The sequence below is a fragment of the Thunnus thynnus genome, chromosome 17, assembly GCF_963924715.1.
Source record: "Thunnus thynnus chromosome 17, fThuThy2.1, whole genome shotgun sequence".
NCBI classification, from domain to species: domain Eukaryota; kingdom Metazoa; phylum Chordata; class Actinopteri; order Scombriformes; family Scombridae; genus Thunnus; species Thunnus thynnus.
The window spans coordinates 9912028-9928919 of record NC_089533.1 but is presented as its reverse complement, the minus strand read 5'-3'; the positions used below and the strand labels follow the sequence as shown (position 1 = coordinate 9928919).

The 16892-nt window shown below is 38.9% G+C and overlaps 1 protein-coding gene across 1 annotated transcript; it reads right to left on the bottom strand.

Moving 5' to 3' along the window:
- Positions 1–1628: 1628 nt before the first annotated feature.
- galr2b (galanin receptor 2b) lies at positions 1629–9566 on the bottom strand. The gene is made up of 2 exons (XM_067571006.1): positions 9193–9566; positions 1629–5892 (listed from the first exon to the last, which is right to left on the bottom strand). Exons 1-2 carry the CDS (start codon positions 9564–9566, stop codon positions 5130–5132), a joined length of 1137 nt encoding a protein of 378 aa, XP_067427107.1. The 3' UTR covers positions 1629–5129.
- Positions 9567–16892: the final 7326 nt, after the last annotated feature.

The window sequence follows — 16892 nt, the reverse complement described above, 5'->3', positions numbered from 1 at the left end:
AAGTACGGTACTTGAGTAAATGTACTTTTTCACTTTCAATCACTGGGTTGCAGTTGTAATCACTGAATGGCAGTGGCTAATGGTGTTAATTATCTGCTGATGTCAAAGATGACTGATGACATAACTGAAAGGGACGGCTGATACCAGAGTCCTGACATTTTAACAAATGATTATACAAGTTTATGTTACATCAAGATCACAAAAGTGTTATTTCATGATTGCAAGAAAACAAAGCTTGTTATGTTTACATGATAATTACTTGTGATTGTGATTGTATTTCTGTTTTCTGTCAGAGATGTTTAGTTGATGTGCTTCTATGTTGCATTGTGATAAACTATATGTTGCATTTGATTTCTTGTATGGTACAGTACATGTTAGCAACAATTTATTTCTTCTTTTTTGCGCATTCTTAATTGATACTGCTGGTTGGGCCCCTTACCATTAATATTACTACCTGAGCATCCACCACTGTGACTGGTTTCAGTCTGACATCAACAGTAGACATTTTTCTGTAGAAGTTGGATGAGAAGCTTTTTTCCTAGAATAAATATGCCACATTCAAGATATACCTATACTTTTTTATAGAATAGTTGAAATTTAGATTAATTACTTCTACCGAAAATGGTGTTTTTGCTAGTGTTTAGTCACTGACTGACTCATTAACCTTAAAAAAAGGTGTGTAATTATTCCAGTGGTACACTCCAGACTTCACACATAGGTGGAAATGTGAGACATGAACATGTTCTGTCTTAAAACATCCTCCAGTAATGAATAACACTTATTCCTGGTACTGCTTTTTATGTCTAGTTTACTTTCTTGCTTTTACAGCATTACGGGTTATTGATTTGTTTCCTCTTTTTTTCCCTGGTTTGCAGACAGAAATTCAGTTCAAAAGAACAACTTAGTTGAAAAGTTTTAAGATCGTTACATAACGCCAATTTAGCTTAATTCATTCTTGACATCAACAGCTTAATTTATTCATTAGTATCTTCTTTTAAGTGCAGCATGGCCTGTGATGCCTCTCGCTCTGCTCTCACTTCCCAGAGAAGCGATGGTCTCTTGGGGATCTGCTCTGTTGTGCTGTGCTCAATAATATCATCACCAAGTCCTGCGGCAGAAAAACAGCAGCTAACAACATGAAGTGGGATAAAGGCAGCAAGTAAATATCTAGCAAGAAGATAATTGATATTTCTTTATATTTACTGTCTTTCTTTTCCATCCTATTAGACCATCAGGTGTCCGATTACTCAAAAAGATAGTAATAAACATTAGAACAGCACATATCAGTCAGCCAATACACATGAAATCGGTTTATGTGAATAAACAGTATGTACAGACCTGATAATCACTCCTCACTAATCCTAAACTCAGCACAGCAGAGATAGGGGAGTGACAAAAACTGATAGATAGCTTTAATGCTAAACTAATCGAACCGGTGTAGCTCTGTGTTAAAAGCAAATAAAAGTGTGAGTTAGGCTCGTAAAGATATCCTCTCACCTGGTTGGAGTTTGCAGTTTTGATGCATGAGTTGATATTTTAAGTCCACATTCATGCACAGTTTGTATTGAATAAGAGTACACAAAAAACTCAGAGCAGAAAATATTTTATTTGGTCATGTAAGTATAGCACATTGTGTTTTAAAACATTCTGATAAATGTCTATTTAAATATATTTATATTCTTAAAATCTACAGGCTGTTACTTTTGAAAACTCTACATGATGAAACAGAACGAACAGAGAGACACCTCAGTATATAGATGCAAAGGATAAAATCACAGTAAACACATTTGAGGAAAATTGGTCAGTGCAAAGGAGAATCATCCGTTTGGAAATTAGGCTTTTTAAGAGGAAAATTGCATCTTACACAATCTGAACAGAACACAACTAAGAGGCGAGAAGATTTTTTTCTTTTTACAGCTCTGAGGTAGGACACAAGCTTACAGTGAAACAGAGAAAGAGAGCAATACTGAGGATCTGCTTTCATTTGGAGAAAGAAAGTATATAAACCATGTAAATGATTGATTATCATTTCAAAACTTTTAAAGTTTTAAATACACAAAATACACACACTTTAAAATACACAACTCTTAACTGCGTAAGTGCACTCATTGATAAACACATTCATTTAAATATATAATACTTTACACCAAAGAGAAACATGCCATGAATATAATCATTGCAAAATACAAGTAAAGCAAGAAATATGTCTAATTTTCAAGTGGGGTCCAAAAAGACTTAAGTATTCTATATAGAGCTGTCAGTTTTTAATATTTATGATATACCAATAAACATTTCTTTTTACTCAATTGAGTCCTCTTGACACCTGATTCTTGCACTTTTTACACCAGAATGTAGTCCAGTCCAAATGTTAGAGTTTTAACTGCTGGTATAAAATTTAAATATAACTGAATATCATGTTTTTACACAATTTTCTGAAAGTGTCGTCACATTAGAACATATATTTAATTCAAATATATCAGTAATTTCTTGACAAGATGGAACAGCATCTGCATGCAAGATATAGATATGCAAAACAAACGGACCGAAGCATGTCCAGCTTCAGTTTGAAAAACTACAGTCCAATAAAAACAATTGGGTAATGATTATCTTAATGAGAGATGTGAAGGTTTTAAAATAAAGATTTAGTCAAACTGAAGAAACCAGTCAAACGTGTTGGTGGAAATACTGGTAATGACTGAACTGTTCTGGAGTCTGTGACTTGTACAGGATATACTGTACTTCTCATCTGACTTATGTGCATGAGCAGGAATGACCCTAAACCTTCATTAAAGCCTGTTTGAATGCTAACGAAGAGCAAATAGTTCTGACTTAGAAAGATTTCCCTCTACAGTCACCACATCTTGACCCTTTTAAACATTTTTGGGACCAATTGAAAAAGGAAAAGGTGAAACATTCTGCAATATTGTGAGACACATTCTCTGCTGCTCTTGAAATGGGTCATATTATACCCTTTTCCCACAACTTAACACAGTTCCCTGGGGTCTTAATAAAATGCATCTGACATGCTTTGGTCAAAATACCATAAGGATCAAACACCACAGAGGCCTTCTCATCTTGTCTAAACAGCCCTGTTCAGAACGGCCGGTTTGAGTGCCTATCCCTCCCACGTCAGCCCCTTCTTCCGCGGGATGTGCTGGCTACCATGGTAACTGTTGAGCAGTGACAAGTGTGAACCCTGGAGAAACATGGCTGCCAGAGGAAACATAGCGATGCCCATGAGTGGTGCAGCAAACACACCAAATGTGTTTATTCGTCCATGGGCGTCCCCTGGCCTGGGCATTCAGGGCTGTAGTCTCGAAGATTTTAGCCCCTGAATAATTCTCCACGGTTTGTCACTAAAGAGGATGGCAGTGTTGTAATTTTGTACCTTCAGTGAATTAACAGAGGCGGGACCAAAATAAGTGAATATTCTTGTGTCTTATTGGCTGACAGGTCTCAACTCTTCAATTGATGGGGTTACTATGCCAAAAGCTCACACAGTCAGTCAGTGAGAGGAAAAAATGGATATACAATGATTTTTTACTGGTAAAGAGGTTGAAGCTGAAGCAGTGGCACAAACATCCTCTCATGCTGAGCAAGGAAAACAAGGTTTGTAAGTGTCTGTATGAGTTCCAAGTTATGTGAACATAATATGAGCAGAGCATAAGTTATATACAGATAATGTACTTTGCATTGCACTGTAGCCAGCTAAACTGTTAGCAATGATTGCTTAGTTGTGCCTCCCCTTGGCTAGCAACACCAAACTAGCCTAGTCTTGTGTTAGATCTTAACCTTATGTCTGTTTCCTGTCTTATATTGCAGCCTGTTGGGTCATAACAATATAGAGGTAAGCAGATAATATAATTTGTCATTGTCTTCATTTTTCCAGAGGTAAAACAATATTTTCACATGTTTTACTACCTGTACCATTTAGGTGGGAATTGTGGTTCATATTAAGTAGGTCCATCAGCAATGATTTTGCAACCAAATCATGTAAGTTTACTCAGTCACTTAAGTAGTTAGCCATTTTAAACTCTCATTCATTATGGGTTTTGAGGATTTTCAATCATGTAGGCTTAGTAATAATGGTAATAAGTAACTGGTATGATGCTCATTTTGGTTTGAGACATTCGAGCAGCTGGAATATTCATGTGAAGATTATATGGTGAATCAAATCCAAACCCTTCCTTCATTCTCCAATTTTCATATTTTTTAATCAATGTGCAGCCCTCACATGTTAGAAAAAATGAATGATAACAGTCTATTTAGAGGTACATTTTTAAGTTTTTTGAGCCAGCGAGCAACGGCAGGCACCAACTAGTCTCCAACCAGCGCGGTGATGTTACTGAAGCTCAGCCTGAATGAACCCAAAATAAACTTAGATTTTGCTGTGATTTAATAGCCCCGCAATACATGCAAATTTTTCATCCTTAGCTTAGTTTAGCTTAGCTTAGGTTACCTGGGTCCTGACCAGCACTTGCAAGAAAAACATGGCGGACGTCAGGAAATTTAGTGGGTGGAAACTCAGATAGAAGCATGGATGGGGGGGGGGGCGATACAATTGGTGACCTAAGAAGGGGCATCAAATCTGAATGGCTTGTTGAATCACAGGAATAGAGAGGAAGCCAGCCCACACCAAACTGACTGGGTTGACTTACATACAGTTTGTGTGTTAGTAGGCACATCAGAGACCCAAATATATATGCACAAGCACTGAAAAGTATGGCCCCTTTAAAAGTGCTGAAGTAATATGGATAGTCGAATACTGCAAAAACTTAAAGAAATGCCAAAGTGCAAGCCATGGTTAAGGCAAATGGTGGAAACAGGAAATACTGAGAAATTTTCTCTTTTAGTAAATACTGACAAACCTGTCTGATTTACTGAATATCTAAGTAAGTAGAATGGGACTGAAACAAACATTTTTGGTAGTGGACTCACTGTGTACACAATGTTACTCTATATTTATATCTGTAAACATGTTTGTGCATGAATCCTTTGATCTCCTCCTGTTTGCCACCAATAGTATGAATGTCATGATGAGCATTTAACACATTTTGTAAAATATTAGCTGCAGTGTCTTTAACATAAGGCAATCTGTACTGAGCATGTCAGCAAAGCTGACTCACTTGTCAAGTCTGCCGCTGAAAGGGCAAATTCAGTGTCACTGTGGCTTCTCTTGGCTCTGCAATCGGCCTGTTAATCATTTCGCATTCATTCTGTCGTACATTCTCCTCGTTCATCTGTGACACTTCCGTAGAGGCTGCTTCAAACCCAGGCACAGTGTTGGCAACATGAACCACATGGACCTTATTTCTCCCATTTTTACTGAGAATACAGCTAAATACTTTCTTGAAGCCTTTGCGAAAGTGCTTGGACACCAGAGCGTACACGATGGGGTTGACACAGGAGTTGGCGTAGGCCATGCAGTGAGAAAGGAGCCTGAAGGCATACGTGGTCTGATTGAAAGGGAAGTCTCCGTACAGGTAGCACAAGATCACGACATGGTACGGCAGCCAGCATATGCAGAAAAGCACGGTGACAATGATGATCATTTTGGTGACTTTGCGTTTAGCCCTCTTGGACTCTGACATGCCATCCAGGGGGTCGACAGCCGTCCACAGGTACTTGATGGTTCGAGTGTACGAGAGGCTCACAATCAGCACAGGGATGACATAGCCGAACATGAACGTGCACGTGTCCAGCACTTTGCGGTTCTGCTCCTCCCAGCCAGGGATACACACAGTACTGTTGGCGTAATCAATCAGGTCGTAGTAGCTGAGATAAGGACCCGCAAAGACCAGAGAAAGACCCCAGATGATCACCATGGCAACCACTGCGTTACAAGGGGTTCTTAGCTCTCTGGAGCGTAGCGGGTAACGAATCGCCAGATACCTACAAAGACAGAAAAAAATAATACTGAATTATTAATGTATTAATTAGTGGACTTGCTGACTTAATCTGGTTTTAAGCGGATTCTTGGGTTGCTTTTAACAACTCTTAACTTCATAGTAATAAAATATCCTTCCTGCATGTTATTGTAACAGTCCTGCCTGCACATTGTGATTGGCTGTGAGATAGCCAATCACAAGGACGTGTCTCCTCTCTGAACTCATCTAAACTGAAATCCAAATCTGAATCCAAAAGAAAACAAGCCATACATTTTGATTGATTTACAATTAAACATTAAATTTGTAAGTAATTTCCTCAGAAACTGATCACTTTCTGAATTTAAAGTTTGTATATTATACATTCTTTTTTTGCAAATCAAATACAGTGACGCATGAGTGTAAAGGTCATGACAATTGCTTTTTGATAACCACCGATAGTTTGATTATGGGAAGGGAGCATCTACTATCCATAAAGGATGCTGCCACCTCCATGCTTTCCATTAAAAGCATCATATCTCATACTGAGAGAACTGGATGATAGTCATTCACACTAAAGCTGTTTGTGGGTATTGTTGTATAAAAAAGCCTTTAGGGAAATATATCATAACCACAAAATCCCAACAAAAGACATTTTTAAATAAAACTTTTCAATAGAGTCTGATCTGGCATGCATCACCTGGTAAAACCATGACAATAGCAGAAGATGTGACTGTGCCTTGGGCCATGCTTTTGATGCTGCTGAACAGGTGGGTGATAAAAGCGCAAATCCACTCACCATGTGTTGACATGAAAAAGAGGTTTAAATGATATTTTCCTAATATTTTCATGGAACAAATCTCTTTCACTACTCTGACACCACAATGCTTTTTACATATTATTGTCTCATCATCACCTGTGTTATCCGTCTTTGCACATGTAAAGCTATATTCATGAGTATTTATGATGTTTTATGAGCTGATGTTCACAGGGAATTTTCAAGATATTGCAGGTTCTTTTGCCCAAAAGCAACACTGCAAATTCATGTCCTCTCCATCCTCATTTACAGAACACTTGAACCAGCTCTCCACAAACATAAGAAAGAGTCCTTGAAACCTTACTGAAATGGGGCCAAAGACACTTAAATGCAACATGAAAGGGGAATGAAGCAGATATTGTGACCTACTTGTCATATATGGAAGCTCAGTGGCTTGGACGAAGTACTGAGACATTACTCTGTAAGCTTAGCTGAAATTGTCAGATTTATAAGAAAGCACAAGCTACTGGACAGTCTGTTAATGTCTGTCAAGATGATTTGCCTTTTACATTTGTGTTATGCTTCTAAATGAGGTTTTGCTAAATAAGAAACCAATTAAAGGGTAAAACAGAATCATCACATTTTCTGTAAAATTGAACCATGACTTAACTTCAAAGTTTCCTGGAAAACACAAATCACCCACTTCACTATTTGGCTCTACACAGATGCTGATGTGTCTATGCAGAGATACTTATAGTGATCATACTAAATTCAAGAAGACATTAACTGCCATATTATAATTATGCATAACTGTAGCCTCAACACATAGATATTTATACATAGGTGTTAAAAATTATTTTGTGTATGAGAGTGCATTAATAACTGAGCATCATCTACTGTACATTGTTTTTTTGGTACTGTTACCTTATGCATGCTCCAGATCTCAAGTATATGTTTTAAACTGCAAGTGCAAATTAATTCCCTGATTAAAAGCAATAACTGTAAATTGTTTTGTTTTATATGGAATCATTTTCTCAGGCATAAAATCACAGTAAATGTATGATCCGCCCCTGGGTAGCATACTGCAGCGGCAAATGCCTTCCATTAAAAGAGCGGATGAGTGTGCTGCTGTTCATCCAGGCTGAACTGTGATTTAATACCTGCTGGGGATTCCTAGTTTTAAGTGTAAACTGTAAGCTGCTGCTTTTTTCACTTGTTACAGAGGAACTGGGGGAGGAAAACGAGAGAAATTCATTAACCTCCAAAGTCAGATGTTCCTGCTCTTTTCCAGTCTGAGGAGGAAACGTCTGGTTGGCAAGGTGAAAATCTATTGGATCCTCTATAAAGTGTAAACATAGCCAGTGTGAGCAAAGGGTTTCTGCAGCAGAGGGCAGGTGCACACTGACTCTGTCCATATTGACTGAGCTGATAATATTGCCCAACAACTTAGAACCTTCTCTGTGAGGGATATAATTTTCAGCTGGGTATAATGAATGATTCTCTCATAAGATATTCAATTACAGATTGAGGGTCTCTGTAAGGTCTTAGAGTTCTAATACTGCAGGAAAGTGATGTTCCTCCAGTGCAAACAAAGCTCACTCCCAGAACTCCTCCCTCAAATTAATAGTATATGCCCTGAAATTACAAAGCATTAAATTACCAGTTTGTGCACCCTATGTACTATTTCATTCTCTCGTTGTAGTGACTCATGCCCTTGAACGTCTTAAATCATTCCCTTGGATGAATAATTTGTTCCCTTGAATGACTAAAACTTTCATGAATTTGTTCTCTCCTTCTTCTCTCCTGAGGAGGAAGGCTGCTCCAGAACCTTGAACCTGAGTATTTATGAAGTAATGCAGCACTGCAGAAAGAACTTGTTATCCTGAACATATGTTTGGAAGTCAGAGATAAGACAGCATTGTGTTTAACAGCCAGAATCCAAAGGATATCCATGTATCTCAGTCAAAGTTTAAAATAAAGCTGAGAAAGACAAGGACAAGAGTACAAGAGGACAATAAAGGGTGATAACTTACAGCTATTTATCTGAAGGAATTCATTAAGTAATTTGAGGGCATATAATTAGTAATTCATAGGCATGAAAAATTAATTAAAAGGAACCAATTATTGAATTTGAGGGTAGGAATTACTAAACAGGTTTAACACAAGTAAATGAGAGCATGAATTAGTAATTTGAGGCCACAAAGTACCGCTATAAGGATCTTATCAAAACAATTATTAATGGTGAAAGTAAAGTAAAGCCAAACACATATAAAAATGATGAGTAGTGACAACCTTTGGCAACATAAAGCAAAGGGATTTATGGGAAATGTAGCCTTCTTGAAAAGCAGAGCTATTTACACTAATCATCTCTGCTGCTCTATGTTTATAAAAATGACGTCAGTGTAATTTGAAATTTAATTGGGTTGTTAGGTTAGTCACATATGGTAGTTAAACTGAAAAAAATAACAGAATTATACGTAATTTTTGTGTTATATAACATACTGTAATAGCCATGTTTATGTGCACAGATATTTTCTCCTCTGGAACTGACAATAGCTAATAATAACATACCTGTCAACAGACACAGCAGCAAGGGTGAAGCTGCTGGCGTACATGGTGAGGTTAATGAAGAAGTGGACCACTTTGCACATGAACGAACCGAACACCCAGCCCTCGAGAGAGTAGATGGTGGCTTGGAAGGGAACGCAGAAGATGATGAAAAAGAAGTCGGCCACACTCAGGTTGAGTATAAACAGATTGGTTGTGTTGTATCCGACCTGCCCACTCCGCAGCAGCACAGCGAGCACCAGGCTGTTGCCAATGGTGCCCAGCAGGAAGATGAGCGAGAAGACCACCGACACAATCACACTGGTGGGGTTCAGCTGGTAGCTTTCAGACACATTCATCTGCCCTCCTAGTTTGTTGAAATCCTCGAAATCAGACATTTTGCAAGTCTGGAACAAGAAAATAATAATAACAATCATGATTCCTAAGGGTTTAACTGTATTACTATGTCTTAAATCATATCAACTGTCTAAAAGCAGCACTGTTGTGAAACCACATTTCCCAATCCTGTCTTATTTACGTCCCTTGAAGACAAGGCTTATGCACCAGTGGTCAGTATTGACACAATGACAAAGAAGCTCACTCAGACGGGGTTTAATGACAAGTTAGTCTTTGCAGCTTCTCAAATAATTTTGAGAAAGTTGACATGCCTGCATGCACCAGAAGATTTCTTTATCCAGTTAATCCCCTGTTGAGTAATGTCACACATACTAATAAGAAAAGAATAAGGTTTTAACTGGCTGGTGACGTTTGTCATATGTGTCCTTGGACTATTTTCAGTGTTTAATTAAAAGTAATGCTGCAATGCAGTAAATCTACAGTTATGAAGCTCCTGAAATGCATTTTGACTTTTACACTTTCAGTCTTAAGTTAAAATGTTAAATCAGTTTAAAAGAATGTTAAACACAATACTATTTTTGTTCTTTTGCTGTAACAGAAAGAAAGAGGGTCACCTTTAAAGTGAGGATAAAATGCTTCACTGTCATCACTGCGGCGATTTGTTGGGTTCAAATAGGAACCAGAGGATTTACAGGTAAGTGAACCAAACCACTCACAGCAGCTGATTCAACTCCTCTCCTCCCTAATCCAGAAAATTGTGTCTTTAACCGAAAGTGGTCTGAGTGCTGTTGTCTTGTCAGAGTCACTCGATCAAAAATGAAAAGAGCAGAAGTCCATCTCTGCTGGGGGATTTTTGCTTTCAACCTAGAAAACATCTTAAGTGATCATCTCTTCATAGCGAGTCTGACAGCAGTGATTTATCTCTGCCAATCTCTGACCAATAACAATGTCATTTTAGAGCTTTTAATGTATTGCAGTTTCATTAAATTATATCTACAATGTCAGTATGCACTCTTGGGCTTTTTTTGTCAAATTGTCGTGTTGTTGGATTATGAGTGGTACAAAATTGGGGCTTCAAAGTAAAGAGCTGTTCTTCATGGTGAAATTGATGAGTCACAGTGGAGAGATAATTTAATCCCATCCATCTGTCAAAGAGTTCAATTATGGATCAAAATGTTGAACTGCATTAAATGAGCAGCTGGGTCTGCAAATCGCTGTTTTTGGTTATTTCCCTTGATGTTTCTGATAATGATACATCCGTATGTTCTTTGTCAAGAGTCGGTTGATCTCTATGGAATTTCATCATATCTGAATTTAAAATATAATAATAACAAAAAAGGTTACGTGGCAAAACCATTGCTGTCATGACACAAGGTTTATTATTTATAAGCTATTGTATTTACGATACAAATCTCACATACATGTAATTTATATGAGTTAGGGTTGATCAATTGGATACATTATTGCTACAGTATATTTGACAGGCCCTTCAAAACTATCCTTAGTTTATGAAATGGAAATTTCTTGAGATTGTCATGTGCAGGCTCCATCACATCTGAAATTACAGTGAGGTCAGGTTGCAGGTCAACTGCCATTCAGACCTGTTGGAGTACCAGAGTTAATGATTGGAAGCTGGAAACAGACACAGCGTATCAGGGTTCAAGTGCATTTTAATCAGCTCCTCACTCTGACTCTAAAAAAAGAGGAAATTCTCATTTTTATGCCGTGTAGACTTCAATGTGACACCTGTTCATTGACAATTCCTAAATTGACAATCTCCAGTGTTGAAAGAAATGCATGTTATATTACCTTCAAACACTGGACTGCGTTTAGAAATGGCACTTTTCTTGTAGCTTTTTCGTGTGTAAAAAAACCCAAACTGAGGAGAGAGGCTCCAATTTAAAGCCAACATTTTCATCCAAAACTGTTATCTTCTTGATTACCACCACAGAATATGCATTGCACTTGCAATTTCCAGTCATGACTGGAAAAAGGAAACCGATGTATTTGAACATCAAGCTATGCCAAGCTCAAGCTACAGCCATCACAGATTTTTTTAGACTGAGAAGAACGAGGGAAAATGCTTTTTTTTATGGAATAACCCTAGAGCAACAAATCAGCTTGATCTGAATTGAACTGAAGAGGCATGAATAAAGGTTGCTAATTACTCTACCTAAATGAACAGACAAGGATTTTATATGAAAGGCACAGCGTGATGAATTAATGCTGCATATCTATGGCGGTACAAATGTGATGGCTTATAAAATTCATGGAGCTGAAATAATATTGAAACAATAAGAAGCTCAGACTGCAACAAAGCTACATGTAGATGGAGAGATCAGAATTCAATTTGGCATTTGTCTGCCCAGAATTGATGATGAAATCAATCACAAGTCTGTTGTCTTTTTCAAAGAGAGAAAACCACAATCACAGGGAAATAAAGTGCCATAAATGTAGATTATAAAAACTAATATGTTGTGACATTATTGTAAGTCATCCTCTGGCTTTTATGCTTCACTCATCAAATCTCAGCAATAACCGGCTTAAAATTAACTGTGAAACATTATTAAACTTTCAACATCCTTTGAGTATTAAACTCTTCTGCTGCCGGTCTATCAGCGTAATCAGAAACATGACTGAGGGCAAAATGAAGAGGATATACTGATCACAGTCAATGGCAAGTAAATGAGTCATAATAAGTGGAGATTGTAGACATTGTAATATTTTCTTATTAACCTTTTAAAGAGGCAGGGTTATACTTGCTGGATACTGCAGAGGAATTCTCCTCACAGCTCTGTTTCCATGCCTGACTTCAGCAGTCTCTTTCTTGGAGTGGCTGATTTCTCTTTCTTTCCATAGGGAAGACAATCTGAACTGATATTACATTTCTGACTGCATTGGGATACAAGGGCTAAGATCAGCCAGCGCTGAACATGTGCAAGAGTCTCAGGGAGGATCAGAGAAAACAGGGATTGGCACACAGGAGCTTTATGAGCTGGTAATAGAGCGTTTGGGACTTGACAGGTTGTGGAATTTGCAGACTTTGGCTGAGCGCATTGTGATGGATGCGAGGGCATAATTAGAATTTTTTTGGAAATGAAACAATGAGTAATGAAAACAGCGGAGCCAGAGGGAGGAGGAGGAGGAGGGTTGATGGGGATGTAGCTCAGCCTGAACCAGACTCCATGGGAAAACATCTTCATTTTGAGAGGAGAGGAGAGGTTTCAACATATAAAAAAATGATGAGGAGGCATAGATAAGGCAACACAAGCTGGAATACGATACATGATATGAATTCTTTCTCTGCCTGATGTTAGGAAAACAGCCAAACTTTAGATATCAGCCCAACAGCTATAGCATTTCTGCATCCTGTAATCGAATGTTCAAAAAGAAAAATGCTGGTTGTGCATCATTCATTTGCATTGCAGATGTTCTATAGATCCATTTAAATACTTCTATTCTGTACAGACAGCAGAATCAGCATGCAGATAAGGCAGATGCAATATGATAAACATACCAGGGTGATGATTAGTGGACAGTATCCAAAGCTTCAGCACTGCGCTCTGATTAGGAACACTCCCGGCAGACCTGCTCTGTTAAGATGCTCATACTCTTCACACTGAAGCCTCTATTCTTCCAGAGTATATCGCTATCTGCCTGTGTTGCTGCTGTCTTACTCTTTCCCCGCCTCCACCCCTTCCACCCAACCCCTCTCCCCCTAGTAAGGACTCCTCCTCCACATTCACTTTAATGTTCACACTTCACTGCAGAAAAGGATTGCAGTGCAAAGGTATGGAGGGAGGCTGCAGCGCTCAGCAATCTATTCACAATCAGTGCATAATCAGGGGGTTCACTGACAAAATAACCTTTATGCAACATTGATTGCCAATATAAAGAGTCTGCACATGCACCCAAATCAGCCCCACTCCAAATGAGGCGGTGACCTTTGCATTTGCGTTCATCTTTAACATGGCTTGTTGTGTGGTGAGTGAAATTATTGTCTGCTAAGAGGGAGCACGATTCAATTTGGCCAATCAATTCGGGGGGGCAGAGGAAAACAATATTGTCAGTGTACACATTTGTTATAGCTTTAATTAGTGAGGAATGTTAGTTCAGCATCAGGTTTATAAAATTGAAGCAGGTGAGTGTGTCACTGTGGAAGTCTGGGACATCCAATATTACAGATTGTCTCTTTATAAACCTATGTTAAAATATGTCACAACAAGTGAAATGCTCAATCACAGCAAACCACTTGAAACAAATGAAAACTGTCCCCTATTTAGCCTAACAATTAGACTTTAACAACTTGATGATTATATTATATTTCTAAGGATGTTTTCTTATTTTCTCATTTCAAAGTTCCCTACAAACCTTTAGGAATAGGTGAATCACTTCAAACAGAACTCTTTTCATATTTACCTGTAGGTTTTCAAATTCAGGTACCAAATGTTGTACTTGGGGCTGTATTTCAGGTGCATCTTTAATTATGACCATAGTAAAAATATTTCACAACTTATACAAAGTGTCAATAACACATCCTCAAGTTTCGGTGGTTAACAGCTTTTGATAGTTTAGATTTACTGACAATAGTTAAAGGGTATGGCTGGTGATTTTCTATATTTTTCTTATTGTCAACAAATTTCCTGTGCAGAGCCAAACCAACAATAAACTAATCCTACTTACAAGTATTGTGTGTGTATCCAAAGCCTGATACATCTTATTCCTCTGTGCCACAGACCTCCATTGTTGTCCAAAATCAATTAAGAACATGTCAATGAGCCACACCGTTGCACTGGGTGACATGTTCCTTCGCCCCAGAGTCAATGATCAGTCTCCAGAGATTAGTTCCATGTAAGGCAGACGCCATTGGGCATATGCTACATATCACAACCTCTTGACTTGAACTCTTGAACTTCAGCACAAAGTCACAAGGTTGTGATATGTAGTACAACAAGCTAGTGTTATGTACCCAGACTGGATGTATGAAGGTTAGATGTTGGTGAAAATCAATGTGTGGGATTTAGACTGGACCAAATGGAAGAGCGGGGATGCCGGCTTACCAGACTCTCATCAGGATCCTGGCAGTGCTGTTCTGAATGAACTGGAGCTTCAAATTCTTCTTCTAATTCCACTTCTAATCTATCAAAAAACTGTCCGATATGGAATACGTGTTCAGGCCACGAGGAGCTATGTACCACAACATTGTCCTTATAGGTCACCACATTCTCTAGTCCTGCAGTTACCATATTCATTAACCTGTGAAACGTTACCAGGACATTGTTCATTTGGTTAATGGCATTTACCAGTATCCTTTCAGCAAATCAAATTTCGACACAAAGTGACATGTAAGTAAAGTGTATTATCAGGCTTAAGGACTGATGCCAAGGGTGAGCTCTACTCACTGACTTCAACAGCTCCAATTTCCTTCAAGTAGTCCAGCTTGACTGAACCCCAGCTCACCTGTGAGGAGGGACTCTATTTGCAATTCTAAGTGGCCCTCTAACTATATTTCCATAGACCAACTCAAAAGGACTGACACCATTGGAATCATCGCGAGACTCTCGAATTACAAAGAGCAGAAAAAACATGACTGCATCACAAACCCCAGAGCACCCTGCACAATAGGTCTTGATCTTTGTTTTTAAGGTTTGGTGATATTGCTCTATAGTATCCTGTGATTGTGGATGGTAAGCAGAGGACACAACCTGCTTAATACCAAGCTCATACATGACCTCCTGAAACATCCCTGATGTACCCCTGTCATGTTGGACTTCTTTAGGCAAGCCTTCTCTCAAAAAAAATTGGACTAAAGCCTCCACAACAGGCTTTATACTCCTCAAAGACACAGCTTCAGGAAATCGGGTGCCGACATCCGTAATAGTCAGTAATGATTAATTTCCTTTTTTCGTTTTCAGTAGCAAACCAACTCAATCAATCAACACACATGAAGATGGTTCTTCCATGACAGGAGACAGGAGTGGGATATAGCAGAGTGACTGGGATACTTTGATTTGTCTTACCAACCACCTGACATACATGACATGACCTGGAGTATGCCACCAAAGATTGTGGTGCATTTTTGGAAATATCTCATGATCCTCTCCTGTGATTTACATATGCCCAAATGGCCTGCTCAAGCTGTCTCACGGGTCAGACGCATAACCTCTTGCCTAAAACTACTCAGTAGTATAATCTGTGCAACTACCAACCAATTCTCATCAGGCGGACGGTGAGGTGACCTTTATTTCCACATCTAAACATTATCTTGCAGATAGAATCCCTCTGCTACCTCCTGACTCTCTTCATGAGTCATACTGTGGCAGTTTCTCTTAGAAAGGCCACAGAAGGGTCCTGACGCTGCTCCGCAATCAGAACCTTACATGAAAACTGGCTGCACTCTCCTACCCCTGTTACCTTTGCAAAGAATGTGTCCATTAACTGAACTGGTGACTCCCCTTCCTCAGTTAAAGGGTTACTCGGTGAGTGGGACGTAGAACATATCACTACACATGCTGCAAAGGTCTCTGAATATTTCCTCTCTAGAACTAAAGTCTTAGACACCTCACAAGGCACCTCTTGAACTATAGAAGTGACACCATCACTAAGTACAGCATCCACATGGAAAGATCCACAATTACTGGGATAAACAGAGTGTCTGCCAGATCATCAAAGGAAAGCTATCTCTCCTACTGGAAAGGAATCGATTTTTCCCACTGCAGCTGGCGTACTTACTAGGTTAGTCCTCAGAAAAACCTTGTGAAGAGGAGCAGGAACAAACTTACTGCCAACACCTTTAACTAATGCTGAGGCATCCAGAAATGACATGTCAGTAGTGACAAGTCTAACGCTCCCCTCAAGAGCAAGGACTGACAAGCCCCAGTGTCCTAAGAACAGTTACTGGAACTTCCTTACCGTTTTTTGACACAGACATTGTACCTTTTGACACAAAGCCTTCGTAATGATGCTAAACCTACTGGTGGCACCAAAATCTCTGCTTGTTCATTCTTTCCCCTGAAAACTTACAAAGGTGACAGACTTACTGGCTTCTTTTCTTTTCAATGCAAGTCATGCAGACTCAATACAGCCTGGCTTTTTACAGCTATAGGTGCTCTTCTGCCTTCCTTTCCTGTTTAACTGATTTCCCCCTCCCAGGCAAGTTACGATGAGTTAGTTCATAAGAGTTCTAGTTTTCTAAGGCCTTTCACCTACAGGTCATTAAGGTGGGCTTCAATATACTGTGGTAGACTTTTTTTAAATAGTTCCATCAACATTAACTTGTGCAGCTCCTGAAAAGAGAAGACTTCATTTGACATCAACCACCTATTGAATACCATATCCTGTCTCCCTGCCAAATCAAAAAAAAGTTT

Coding starts and splice junctions, on each gene's coding strand:
- galr2b (XM_067571006.1), bottom strand. CDS start 9,566: ATGTCTGATTTCGAGGATTTCAACAAACTAGGAGGGCAGATGAATGTG. Junction 5,893..9,192: donor GCTGCTGTGTCTGTTGACAG/GTATGTTATTAT, acceptor CTGTCTTTGTAG/GTATCTGGCGATTCGTTACC.